The following is a 12,877-nucleotide window of genomic DNA, read 5'->3' on the forward strand; positions in this document are numbered from 1 at the left end:
TAAACATTGTCGGGCTGGCTGCTTTAACAATTAAGTTTACAGTCATTTTATCACATTAAGTTTTTTTCCCCTGAGTAATAAATGAAATAAAAGTGTGACCAGTTAAAAGGTGGCTCCTTTGTTTTTATTCACACCAACATGGAAACAAAAGAGAAAGGTACACACGCATACACTTACTGTAAAAACCACACCTCATGCACTTGGTTCTGCCCCCTGGTGAAGCACAGAGAAGTCAACCCTCATTTCTCCTCAACATTGTTACGAGGCAACAAGTCCTCAGCTGCAGCACATAAAGACTCAAGGTTCAACAAAATCTGGTAAGAAGTCCATCTTTGATTTTGTGATATTCTGTCACACAAATATTAATTCTTATTTTGAAAAAAAGGTAAATATATATCATTTTAGAACATCCTTGTGATTCTAAGACAGGCACAGGCAAAGATGAAACTGATAATCTGTAATCAATCACTGCTATGTTGCAGTACCTGGGGCTGCGTTACAGTGTGTCCGCTTTCACAGTCAGCATGTCCAGTGCTCTTTATTCATTCAGGCTTTTTGTCTTTATTTAAAGAATGGTATTATTATTTAAAAAAAAACATTGATGATCAAAGTATAATCCGACATAATCTTGATCTTTCTCTGAATGTTAACCTTAGACATGCAATGATAAAAGAACCTTGTGACAACAGTATTTGTCAGACTGCACCTACTTTTGTCACATTGAATTCATTGTGTTTTGTTTAGCTTTCATCAGGTAGTTTACCTTACAAAAAACAGGTCCAAAAAACAAAAACCAGGTTGGTCAGATACATATTTTTCTTGGTCTTTTAATCAGACATTGTGATCTGTTGGTTACTTAAGGCTTGTTGTTGAACGTTGGCTCACTGTGTGAGTTGCTTTCTTTTCTGTCCCCAGTGATCTACATATCTCCCCAATCCTCCACCCATGAGATGTTTTGCACCATGCAATTACAATATTTGTTCCTACTGGTTTATATGTTAGGGACCTTCTGTGGTGAGAGAACTTTTATCTTTGTTGAGCATGACTCAATCTATCCATGTTTCATTTTCTGTTGTTTGTAGCCTGGAGAGAGTGTTTTTTTCCTCATTCTAAATACTTTTAAATGACAAAACACATAACAATTATTTAAAATGGTTCTTTTTGACACAACAGAAAAATTAAGTCTTAATACTTTCATATTAAAAGCTGATTTCCAATAATGTCTCAGATAATAATTTTTAATAAAACAAATTTACTTATAGTTTTTCTATTATGTGAAAATATTTATTGCTACTAATTTTATGTGTCATCTCAACAGGGGGGTCAAGTTCAGAAAGGTAAAACAAATCACCAGTAAATTTATTATGGCACAAAATCTTTACATTTATATACACATCTTTCTGTCATCTGTTTTATAATGCAGTGAGCTTTAATGTTTGTTTCTAAATGTGGTTGTTTATCTGCAGAAATTCACAATGCACAAAACCAGACATGTGCAATGAGGTGAGTTCAGATTTAACCAGACAGATGTTAGTTTATATAACATCTGTTATCACGATGTCTTGAATGGAAATTTGGAGTAAAGGATTCATCATTTTATGAGTGAAAATCCCACATTCGTTTCTTCTTTTTGTTACCTATAGCATGCAGCCTACTGTATGACACATGCTAAATAAAAGGAAATGAGCAGACACTTCAACAGGGGAACGACACACTCATATGCTTGGCTACAGAAACCATGTAAATTTGAAATTTGGCAAAACCCATCTTGAGTTACTGACTGTGCCTCTTAAAAGATCACATTGTCTCTGAGCTACGTATGCGGCCTTTTCATAAAGATCTTTATAACAGAAATATATGACATTTTGAGTAATGAGGTTATACAGGCTAAGCAAGGTAACTAAGTTTGGCTTTGTATAACAAAGGTGAGTCATTTTTTCTCAGAACGTTTTAGTGACATCACAACTGTAAAAACAACCCACTGAGGAACAGGTTATTTATAAATGTGATTATGTTATCACTTGATTCAAATTTACCAACAAAAAATAAATGTATATAGGCCATAATACATTTAACATTAAGTAGAATAGATACCTTAAATAAGTTAGATGATTATCTGTTACCAACTATAGAAAATGTCTAAAACTGCAATTCAAGAGTTTGGGTTTTTCTGAAAGACAAATGGTTTTATAAGTTCCACTAAATTTACTTTTTTCATGTTGCGTCTACATTTGCTGATCAGATGTTTTATTTAAATGTCACAGTAATTCACTGTGTTGTTTCCTTTATCTAAAGATCTGATTAATTAATTCATTTATTATGAACGCTTTAAAAATTGTGTAGCTTTATTCATAGTTTTGTTTGTGTGTCCTGAAATGCAAGACCTGTTCATAACAAGGTCTATTTTATTTTCTAATGTGACTTTAATTTTGAGAATTTAGTTTGATCAAACTAACAATAATCCACACATAATAAACATTTATATATATATATATATATATATATATATATATATATATATATATTTATTTATCTTTTAGCATTTTAAGTATTTAGACAAATATTGCTTTGAACCATGTCCTGAGTCAACACATTTAGGTACAATATAATTTCAGTAAAATCACTAAATGTTCTGCTTTTGCTCTTTCTTCTTGAAGCACCTGAAAGAAAGTGTTTATTTCTTTAAAGTAGCTTTAAAATAATTGTAGAAATGTGAATTAGATTAATTTCAGTGCAATCAAACCTTTATTTATGTCACAATTTCAAAGGAGCCAGATTCAGCTTTTTACTTCCTTCAATGCGCTGGACTGCCTTCATCAGACTCTGGGAGGGACCATTTGCAGCGACTGAAAGGAATCCTTGAAGCCACCATGGATGTGTATTCATTTATGGTATGACTTGCAAAAATTCCTGTTTGACCAGTTAAGCCGTCTATACTTTTTTATTGCGTCATTTAAATTTAATTATACATTTAACAATGATAGTTTATAAATCAAACATAATCTTTTTTTTGTTTGTTTATAATAATGTTTTTACACACTACTTAGACATGTATGTTCCCTGATGTTTTTTCCCTTTGTCATCACTGTCACAGAGATCCAGCTTAAACGGTGTGCCACTTGTGTCTCTGGAGGGACAACTGCAGTTGAACGGGAGACCAGACCCTTTCCAGAATGAAGCCCTGGTCCAAATGTGGCTGGAGATCAAGATGAAACCGCTGCTGAAATCCATAACCAAACATTTTCTTTCCTGCCTCAGCACCAAGAATTTCAGCTGCTCCACTTACCAGACTGTGTATGTATTCATTTCTCAGTTTGTTAGTGATTTTTTTTTACACTTTTACTGTCATTCTCCTGACATCTCTTGTACTATCACAGATTAAGGGAGTTTAGTTACCATTACTCAGAACTGACTCCAGCTCAGCAAAAGTGGATCTACACATTCTTTATGCATCCATTCCTGTCAGGAGACGAAGTTCAAGGTAAAGTTTTGATTGTTGCTTTTGTTTTATTTTATTATTTTATACCCCTTGTTGAAGAACAAATTGATGTAAAGTTATGACCCAATCAAAATTTAAAGCAAATCTTTATTTATTGAGTATGAGGCACTAAATGTACCCTGGGACAGACGGGCAATCAGTCCAGGTTGTACCCCGCCTTCGCTCAACAGTAGCCAAGACAGGCTCCAGCAACCCCATTACCCCATGACGGGATACAGCAGGTTCAGAAAATGGATAGATGGATGGATGGAGGAAGGTGCTAAATGTACAAGTTAATCTATTTAAAATTAACAGATTCTCTCATTTTGCTAACTTTTTTCACATTTGCCAAATTTTCAGCACATGGAGATATTTTACAATTACTTTTTATATAAAAAAAAAGGTCAATGAAAAGTATACTTGTTCATTCATTAATTTTCTATTCTTTTTATTAACCAGTTCAGGGTTAGAAGATTGCTGTAGCCTCCCCAGCAATGGTACATAGCAGACCCAAAGCTTATTTAGATATTAATTTTTGAACATGAACACTTTATTTTTATGTAAAACATTACACAAAAATCGAAATACAATTAAATAGAAATATTTGCATCATGCATATTCATATTTTAAATGTACAGCAAAATGTTAAACTTGCATGCATATTTAGATATAAAATCTAAGTGTTTAACATAAATCTCATTTGTTAAATAGTACATTTAAATGTTAAAAACAAATTTAAAAAGTAAAAAATAGGGGTTAATCTAAATCTATATGCTATATTTAAATCGAAAACATTGCGTGTATTAATGGTGCATCTAAACAAAAAAATCTAAGATTAAATCTGTACTTTTAGTTCTCCAAGCACTTTTTATAAACTGTTGCTTAGGTTAATCAAAAAAACAAATCTTTTAACTGTAGATCTTCTGGATGGCTCACATATAATAACAAATGTTACTTTTGTCATTACTTCAATTACCTAGGAGTTAAGAAAACTGTTTTTGGATATTCTTCAATACCAGTAATGTTTGATTTTGCTTTATTGACTTGTAATTCCTTGAATGGCACCTCTCTCACCTTTCCCTTACCCCACCCTTCTTTGGCGATGCACAGACACAAATAAGAATTTCCAAATGCACAAGAATGTTGTTCCTCCAGTCTTTCTGTACTGTGTTTCTGGTAAATAAGTCTACTTGCTGTATTTTCTGTTCTTTATCCAGTACTACAATCTCTGGTATATATATTAGAGGATGTGGGCTGGAGGACAGATCCTCATGGGAGGACAAACCCCTTCATGGGATTTACCACCAGACCATAACTGAAGTGGCTGATATCAATAAGTCCTACCAATGGCTAGAAAGGGCTGGCCTACAGGACAGCACTGAAGCGCTCATCCTGGCAGCTCAGGAACAAGCCCTGAGCACCAGAGCGATAGAGGTTCAGATCTACCACACCAGACAAGACCCAGCACAATCCAGCACATAACTGCAGGGTGTAAAATGCTGGCAGGGAAAGCATACATGGAGCGCAACAATCAAGTTGCTGGAATAATATACAGGAACATGTGTGCAGAATATGGACTGGAAACCACGAGGTTAAAATGGGAAACACCTCCGAAGGTGGTGGAGACTCAGAGAAGAACTGGAGAAAGCATGGAAAGTGAAGGTGATAGTGGTGCCCGTGGTAATTGGAGCATCTGGAGAAGCTGGAGGAGTGGCTACAGCAGATCCCTGGAAAGACCTCAGACATTTCAGTCCAGAAAAGTGCAGTGCTAGGAACAGCTAAGATACTGAACAGGACCGTCAAGCTCCCAGGCCTCTGGTAGAGGACCCGAGCTTGGAAGAGAAACCACCCGCTGAGGGGTTAGAGGGACATTTTTAATATGGATACCAAGAGAGAGATTATGATATCAAGTTTATTACCTGCTTGTATCAAAAACTGAAAACACGAGCCAAGGTCTCTGAACTTAACATCCACGATGGAGGAGTTAGATTGGGAGTTAAACCACCATGTGATTCCCAGCTGTGACTGCAGTTTACTGCTTCCTCAGTAAATAGATGGAAATTCACATAAAAATTTGTTTGTACATAATTTTTGTGATTTTGAGGCAAAAAAAATGACAGACACATTTAACTGTATAAACAGGTTGTGCGGACCCAGAAGAAAGCAGTGAGGAGTGGCTGCTGAAGAATTTTGGTGCTTTCAGAGCAATGGCCAGAATAAAGGACTTCTCTGCTCTCAACATGGTCTTCAGCGGAGTGAGTTGACCTGACTTTATGTCAAGATTGCCTAAGAAACTGCACAGAAAAAAATAAGTTTTAACAACCTAAACACATTTTATTTTGCTTAAGTTTAACTAAACTTTGATGGGGAGCTCTTTTTCTTATGTTCTCCTCTCATGTGTCGTTTGACCTCCTTACCTGTTTGCTGCTCCTGTGTTCACTCATAGGTGGAAGTGCTTCACCTGCTGTCTCCTGCACAGAAAGCAGAGCTACTCATGAGGCCTGAAGTGGAAAGCTTTGAAAATGGCACCCTATCCCTGATCTTCCACAGTTTAACAGGGGGCTCTGAACCCACACCAACAGCTCCTCCTGGAGGTTTCCACAACTGGACAACACCTGCAGACTCAGCTACATTCCCTTTCTATCCAACACAGCCCGCACATCAGTCACACCACCGGTCTCCAATTGAAAACCTTAGAGAGGTGATTTTTCATTTGAATACAAAGTTGTGTATATTTTCAGCTCAACAGCAATCTGTCTCATGCAATATTACATTAATAAGAAAGTAACTGGTTTCTCATCAACTATTAGACCTGTAACTTTTGTTTTTGGTTTTTAAAACAGATTTATCAGCAGGGAAATATATTGGCAAATTACTAAAAAACAGTTAGAATTGTCACATTTGTTGTAACAATGGTCAAGAATTCTTTCTAGTTTTCAATTTAAAACAGTGAGAAAAAAGTTTCGCTTGGGGAACAGTTTTCACCCATGAGTGTCTGGATCTGTTCTATTGCCTTTAATAATATAAATATTGCATCCCAAAAATCATAACCCACAGGACCAGAGACAGAAACTTACAAACTCTAGAGTTTCTATACATAAAATGTATAGAAATGTTTATTAGGTCAAATGCTGCTGTCATGTGCTTGAGTAGATGAGCTTTTCCCAGCTCCCCAGCTGCTTTACATTTATTTTGTTCGTGCCAGACTCCAGCAAGTATTCTGCCTTAAACAATGAAAGACATGAAATAAAAATTGGACATTAATAAAAAACAAACAAAGCAAAAAGTGTGAGCATGTATGACAAAGAGAGGTTACAGTTTTGGACAAGCTGTAGAAAGAAATCCGTTACAGAAGGCCAACTTTTCAACTTGATTGTTCTGATGAGGTGGTTTCGAAGACCAAAGTAGAAGCTACTATAATTTCTATTGCTTTTTTTTGTTAATGCAAGATCTGGATAAAAATATATTGAATAAATTTTTAAATAAACTATCAAAAATGAAAATGTATATGTCTGTACTTAAGTCTTATAATTTTCAACACTATTTTTGATTTTTACAGGTTTTCAGTGGTTTCCTGACAGCTTTCAAACCTGTTGGGAGCTTTGTTCATGATTTTGTTTCCTTCACAAGCAAGGTAAAAATATTCCATGTTTTCCAACTTGTGTGCAGAATAATTGCTGTGAGCAACGTTGAGTAAAATGTTTTTTAACCTGATGTACTTGCAGAGAAATCTGTCAGAAGTAAGAAGTGTAACTGTAACTCAATTCCTGCTCAACTGGACTTTGGCTGAACTGGCTGACAGGTATCGGCCAAAAGACAAAGTTACAGAGGAGCTGGAGTTTGATGTGACAAATGTGGAGGATTGGTACCAGCAGGTTGCAATGCCATTACTGCAGAGGTTCTTCCCAAACAATGACATCCTGGAGCACCCAAACATCAAACTTGCTTTTCACCAACTTTTGTAAGACAAACTTACTAACACTCTATTCATTTTAACATTTCTTTTTTTCATGTGTAATTTCTCTGAATTAATTTGTATATTTTTGTTTACCTTTGTTGGGACAAGAACCAAGTAAATTAAGAAATTAAGAATAATTACACAACATAAATATGACATTTCAATCAGAAATATTAAATGTAAATCCAGACTGATAGTAGTATTTCCAATAGATTTGCCTTTAAAAAACATAATTGGAAGTTTATTTGTTATTTAATATGGATAAACCAAGGCTACAGAAGGGTACCAAAGTGTAGGTTTTCTATGCAGTATGTGGGCTAACATGTTTGCTTTTATAGTTATTTGGACCATGCTGTGGATGATGCATACTCAGAGAACACAGATTACTCTGAAATCCCGGATGTGTGCAGCATCACCCTTGATAAGACTCCGTGTGGGGTGAGACTCTTTTGTTTATTTAAAGAGTTTTTGACAATGCTGTATATTACATTGTCAATACATTCACACATACATTTATAAACAAAAACATAGTGGTATAAAAAATTACCTTCGAAAGTACTTCCAATACTTCTACTACTTGCAAATGTCACAGCTGTCTGTGCTTTAAGAATTTGCATTGCACTCTGTTTTTTTACAAATTAAAATCATAGAAATTACAATAATAAATTCCTCTGATTACCTGAAGAAGAACCTAGAGTTTTGACAGAAGCTGTGTTTCAACAGCTGTCGCTTTAGCTGTGAATCAATTTAAGCTGCAGCCATCTTTAAAACTGATGATATTGAAAACTGGATAAAGGCCACACATTTTAAAATTTCTTCCAATTGCAATGAAATTTGTTTATGAAGGACCAATTTACAACCCTGATTGTCTGAAAGCGATCAATGAGAATCAATAAAAAGCAGAAATTGCATCAAAAGTACAGACAGAGCTAAATGCAAACATTTATTGACTTCATCGGTTGATTGGGTGTTGATGAATATTTTCATGTTTCAGCTGACTGATGCAGTGGAAAATGTTGCTCATGTTTTGCACTGTGCTGCTCGCACAAACCTGACATTGAATGAAGAAACAATAATGAGACTGATTCTGGAGCTGACAAAACGTCTGAACTCCCTGATCAAGGAAATGTCCAACACTGTAAGTGTGGAACCACACTAACCTAACAAATCTCATGAAACGACTGATCATGTCATTTTATCATATACCAACTCCTCTGTTTTGCAGAACTTCAAGGAAGTGTCATCTGAAATAAAGGAGATCTTTGGTGAGGGTGAAGCTCCAACTCTGACCCAGGAGCACCTGAATGACCCCAACTTCATTCAGCTCTGGTTCAAGATTAAGCTGCTGCCCCTCCTGCCTGATGTACACCCAGATCTCCTGTCCTGTCTGAGCACCAAGAACTTCTCCTGCCCTGTTTACCAAAGCCTGTGAGTTCCAGCTGTGTGTTGATTGTTTTGTGTTGATGTGTGTCGCTGTAATCCTCCTGACTTCTGTCTCTGACCTGCTGCTTTCAGAGTGTCAGCACTGGGTGAATCCATGAGTTTCATGGATGCCGACCCGATTTACAGTCAGAACATCTATAAATACTTCATCTATTCTTTCCTGCAGCAACACAACTTCTCTGGTAAGCAAAAAACGGCTTCCATCACAGTCGTTAATCACATTTTCTTGATGGGAAAAGTTTAAAATTACCATATGGATCTCTTCATTAAAATGATTGCCATTTCTTTTTGTTTTCGACTCAGAGTGTGCTTCTTCAGCCAATAACAGTGCAGACTGGCTGGAGAAAAATGTTGGTTTCTTCTCAAAGTTTGCTTCCATCACTGATTTCTATGAGCTCAACCCTTTTTTCTCTGGAGTAAGTCTTGAAAACATGGACATAAATGTTTAATAAATTCAACAAAAGTCTTCACAATGCTTAGTTAAACAGAAATATTTCATTTTCTTTGTCTTGTTTAGTTGGACGCTCTTCATCTTCTGACTCCAAACCAGACAGCAGAGATGCTGCTGCTGCCTCTGCGTACTCCACCAGAGAAAGATGTTGTCATAAACTATGTGCTTAACTATCTGATTGAGTCACCTGAAGACAGGAAACTTCTGGAAGTTCTGCATTTTGTAATCCAACTTGCTCAGAAGGTAACAGATTTGGTCAGGATAACTTTACCAAAGCTTGGCCAAAAACTGGATAAATTGTTGTAAAATAATGTAAATGTGTTTCTTAGGTCAATCCTCCCTGCAGTGTCTACACACTTCTGTGAGTACCTTCTCATATGCTTTCTACTAAAATAGTTAGTAGTTAGGTTGAGGAAAGTCATTTTCTTATTTTATTTTAGTGTCATTAACACATTGATTATGGATGATACTCTGTAGGTAGAACGTTTTTGTTTAAAAATGTTCTAACAAAAGGTGAAAAAGTAATAACAGCAACCAAAGCCTTTTACTGTAAGTTCCACACATCATGGTACCCTTTCTTGTTTTGCCCTCTGCTGGTAATATTTTGCATAACATAATGTTTTCATTTAGAGATATGAAAACATTTGGGTCATTTCAAAAACAGTCACACTGAAAACAAACTGACTGGAAAAAGCAATTATGTTGAACCATTAATTGAACATATTTTTCCGTTTTTTAGGTCTTTAGATTAAATCCCTTCTACTATTTCGCAAAATCCCTTTTCCCATTTAATGCCTTGAGAAACTTAAAGAAAAACATATAAGTCACAAATAAGTAAACTGGAAAGATCCTACCAGCTTTCCACTTTTTAGTAGTCAATGCTCACAATTATAAACCTCAAATCACATTACAGAACCTCTTACTGGTAAATACTTGTCATTAAAACTACATTCAAATCAAAATTGGTTCTTAACTAAAATTCTTCCCATATTGAAAATATAACATTACATCTATTACATTAAATATACATCAATCCATTATAACCTAATATTTTAACTGCTTACATGCAGTTACTTTGTTTTTGCTTCATAAGTTTAACAACAACAAAAATACAGCAATTAAAACAATTATTTCTTAGGTGTTGTAGCTAAACTCAATTCTACAGTTGTGGGTGTTGTAATGCACAATACTTTAGTTAATTAAAGTTCTGAGGTTTAAATCAAATTTTTCTAGATACAAGATTTGCTTGGTTAGAGAAACGTTTTTATAATTTTACATTTTAAAGTTGTCTTTAAGAAAAAAAAAACGTGTTCCCAGCTTCACCTGATAGCAGCTACAGGCTCTAGTAATCCCTTGTAGTGACTCCAAAACTGGGTGGGTTTGGAAATGGTAGGATTATTGTGACTGTGACAAGCATCAAGTAAATGAAACTTTTTAATAAAAATTTTGGTTAAAAGAAGTGCATGTTATAAAGTATTTCTTTGGTGTGAAACTAAAACAGACATACATATATATATATATATAATTTAATTTTCTGATATTAAGATGAGGTTTCGTTTGTGTGTTTTATTCTTTCTTTAGTGTGGATCGACTCTATGCAGCCATTCCATCTCTGCCTTCAGACCTGGAACCACTTGTTTGGGCTTGGATTAGTGACCTGATAAACGTCGCACCAAAGAGTGAGTCTCTTTGCTTTCATTGCTGGAAAAACAACGAATAACTGCTTTCTCTACCAAAATGGATGATACAATTTTTGTTTTGTTTAAAATTGTTTTCCTTTGTTTTGTTTTGTACAGATTGTACGACAGTAAACTTCATGGTGAGATCTTTTTTCTCTATCGAAAAATGCTTCTAGACGACGGTGAAACGTGTTTAAATTTGTTTTTACTTTTGTTAACAGTGCCCACAAACCCATGTTAATGGTAAGACTTTTTTTTTACTGTTTTATTTGCAGATTCTCACGCTTTTCTAAGGGCACGTTCACAATAATGATTATTTTAGTCAGGTCAATGTAATCTTCTGGTTTGTTATTCCCTACAAACATATTTTATAGAAAAAGTCAGCTGTGATTTATTTTTATCAAACAGTTTTTATTCTTTTTCCCAGAAAAGTTAATTCCAACATTTCTTATTGGTTAATAAAATAACCAAGTGCATAATTATAACTATTGTAATCTCTTTTCTAAAAAAAATTTATCAGTTTTGCTCTTTTTCCCTGAAAAGTTGTTTCAAAAAGTTTTTTTTTGATAATAAAACAACCAAATATAGAAGTAATATTGTTTTAATCTGTTTTCTGAAGGCACAAGCATTTGTAAAGACATTGACAGGTAATCCCTCATCTTTTGTTTATATCTAAAATATTCTGAACTGTATGAACATGACTGACTTTAAACTGACATAAACGTTCTTCTCCATCATTTCGACAGCTCTGACCTGGAATTCTACATCAGCATGTCCACCCACGTTCCTTGCAATTTCACTCTGGAGAAATATGCATGTGCACAGGTGATTTTTAATAAAACTAAATCTGAATGTTGATATTTTGTCACTGGTAATGTAAGAAAACCAAGTTTTATCTCTCCACAGTTGGAGAATTTTGCAGCTAATCAGCTGGCTTCCCTCCTGAGATGTGATCTGCCCAGAAACAGCAGCCGCTCCAGAGTGTTGTGGAAATTGCTGCTCACTAAACTCTCCAATGTCTTGGATCCAGCACTGGACCTGTTGACTAACATGGTTTGTTCTTTAGCAAACTCTGATATGATATTGTGAAGCCCCAAAAATTCACTCCTAAATGCAGTCACAATGCTTCTAATGTTGAATTTGATTTCCAACAGTCTATGGTCAGTCCATCAGCACCTGAGATTTTGGATGTCATTGGAGAGATGAGGCTCTTCCTGCTAACTAATGAACAGCTGATGGACAGCAATGTGATCAAGTTGTGGTTCTCAGAGCGTTTAAGTGGCTTCCTGCCGTCTGCCTCAGAAATGTTCCTGCTGTGTCTGAGCAGCAGGAACCTCAGCTGTCAGTCGTACCATCAGATGTAAGCATTTGTCCACACAATGATAAGCCACCTATACTTTGTAATCTACATTTAAAATATGAAATCTAATAACATTACAATAGTTATAAAAACTGCATGTTTTTGAAGTCAAATGAACACATTTTGTATCAACAGAGTGCAGGTGTTTAGCCGTCAGTTCAGAGACATGACATTCCAACAGCAGCAAACAGTCTTGAGGGATTTCATCCTCCGTTTCCTGTCAGAACCTCACACAGGTACTGCTGGCCATCATAAAAAAAAAAATCTGAAAAGACTACTCAGAAACATTTTCATACTTTATTACATTTTATTTGAGCTGTTTCTACTTGTTTCAGGTCCAGGCTGTGTGTCTACCTCCAACAGCAGTGCACAGTGGCTGACGGACAACCTGGGTTCTTTCTCAGAGCTTCTGTCAGTCAGCAAGATGTTTGATCTGAACCCACAGTTCAATCCTGTAAGAGTTTAACAACTGATTTCTTTTTTTAACAGCAAATGTGTTGTTGATAAC

The 12,877-nt window shown here is 35.5% G+C and overlaps 2 protein-coding genes across 3 annotated transcripts in view; both read left to right on the forward strand.

The window, feature by feature from the left end:
* Window positions 1–248: 248 nt before the first annotated feature.
* LOC111947359 lies at window positions 249–12,098 on the forward strand. Its single transcript, XM_023954204.1, has 24 exons — window positions 249–317; window positions 916–1,014; window positions 1,319–1,337; window positions 1,467–1,503; window positions 2,769–2,891; window positions 3,095–3,294; window positions 3,378–3,481; window positions 5,621–5,733; window positions 5,925–6,179; window positions 7,038–7,112; window positions 7,204–7,439; window positions 7,775–7,874; window positions 8,431–8,574; window positions 8,662–8,864; window positions 8,952–9,061; window positions 9,183–9,295; window positions 9,397–9,573; window positions 9,660–9,691; window positions 10,912–11,009; window positions 11,127–11,149; window positions 11,231–11,252; window positions 11,629–11,656; window positions 11,756–11,834; window positions 11,916–12,098. Exons 2-24 carry the CDS (start codon window positions 951–953, stop codon window positions 12,096–12,098), a joined length of 2,538 nt encoding a protein of 845 aa, XP_023809972.1. The 5' UTR covers window positions 249–317; window positions 916–950.
* Window positions 12,099–12,144: 46 nt separating this feature from the next.
* Window positions 12,145–12,877, forward strand: part of LOC101168922 — a 38,207-nt gene continuing 37,474 nt past the window's right edge. For both annotated transcript variants that reach the window (XM_023958671.1, XM_023958672.1), the window contains exons 1-3: window positions 12,145–12,369; window positions 12,505–12,605; window positions 12,705–12,823. In XM_023958671.1, coding sequence (XP_023814439.1) covers window positions 12,167–12,369; window positions 12,505–12,605; window positions 12,705–12,823 — 423 coding nt within the window. In that variant the 5' untranslated portion in view covers window positions 12,145–12,166. The remainder of the gene's footprint in view (window positions 12,370–12,504; window positions 12,606–12,704; window positions 12,824–12,877) is intronic.

This window comes from Oryzias latipes, chromosome 1, assembly GCF_002234675.1.
Source record: "Oryzias latipes chromosome 1, ASM223467v1".
Classification (NCBI taxonomy): domain Eukaryota; kingdom Metazoa; phylum Chordata; class Actinopteri; order Beloniformes; family Adrianichthyidae; genus Oryzias; species Oryzias latipes.

What these genes read in the sequence shown, in the direction of transcription:
- LOC111947359 (XM_023954204.1), top strand. Translation starts at nt 951, where the DNA reads ATGTTTTGCACCATGCAATTACAATATTTGTTCCTACTGGTTTATATG. An exon ending in TGGATGTGTATTCATTTATG is followed by an intron (nt 2,892 to 3,094) that starts GTATGACTTGCA and finishes TCACTGTCACAG; the next exon opens with AGATCCAGCTTAAACGGTGT. An exon ending in CCCACAAACCCATGTTAATG is followed by an intron (nt 11,253 to 11,628) that starts GTAAGACTTTTT and finishes TGTTTTCTGAAG; the next exon opens with GCACAAGCATTTGTAAAGAC.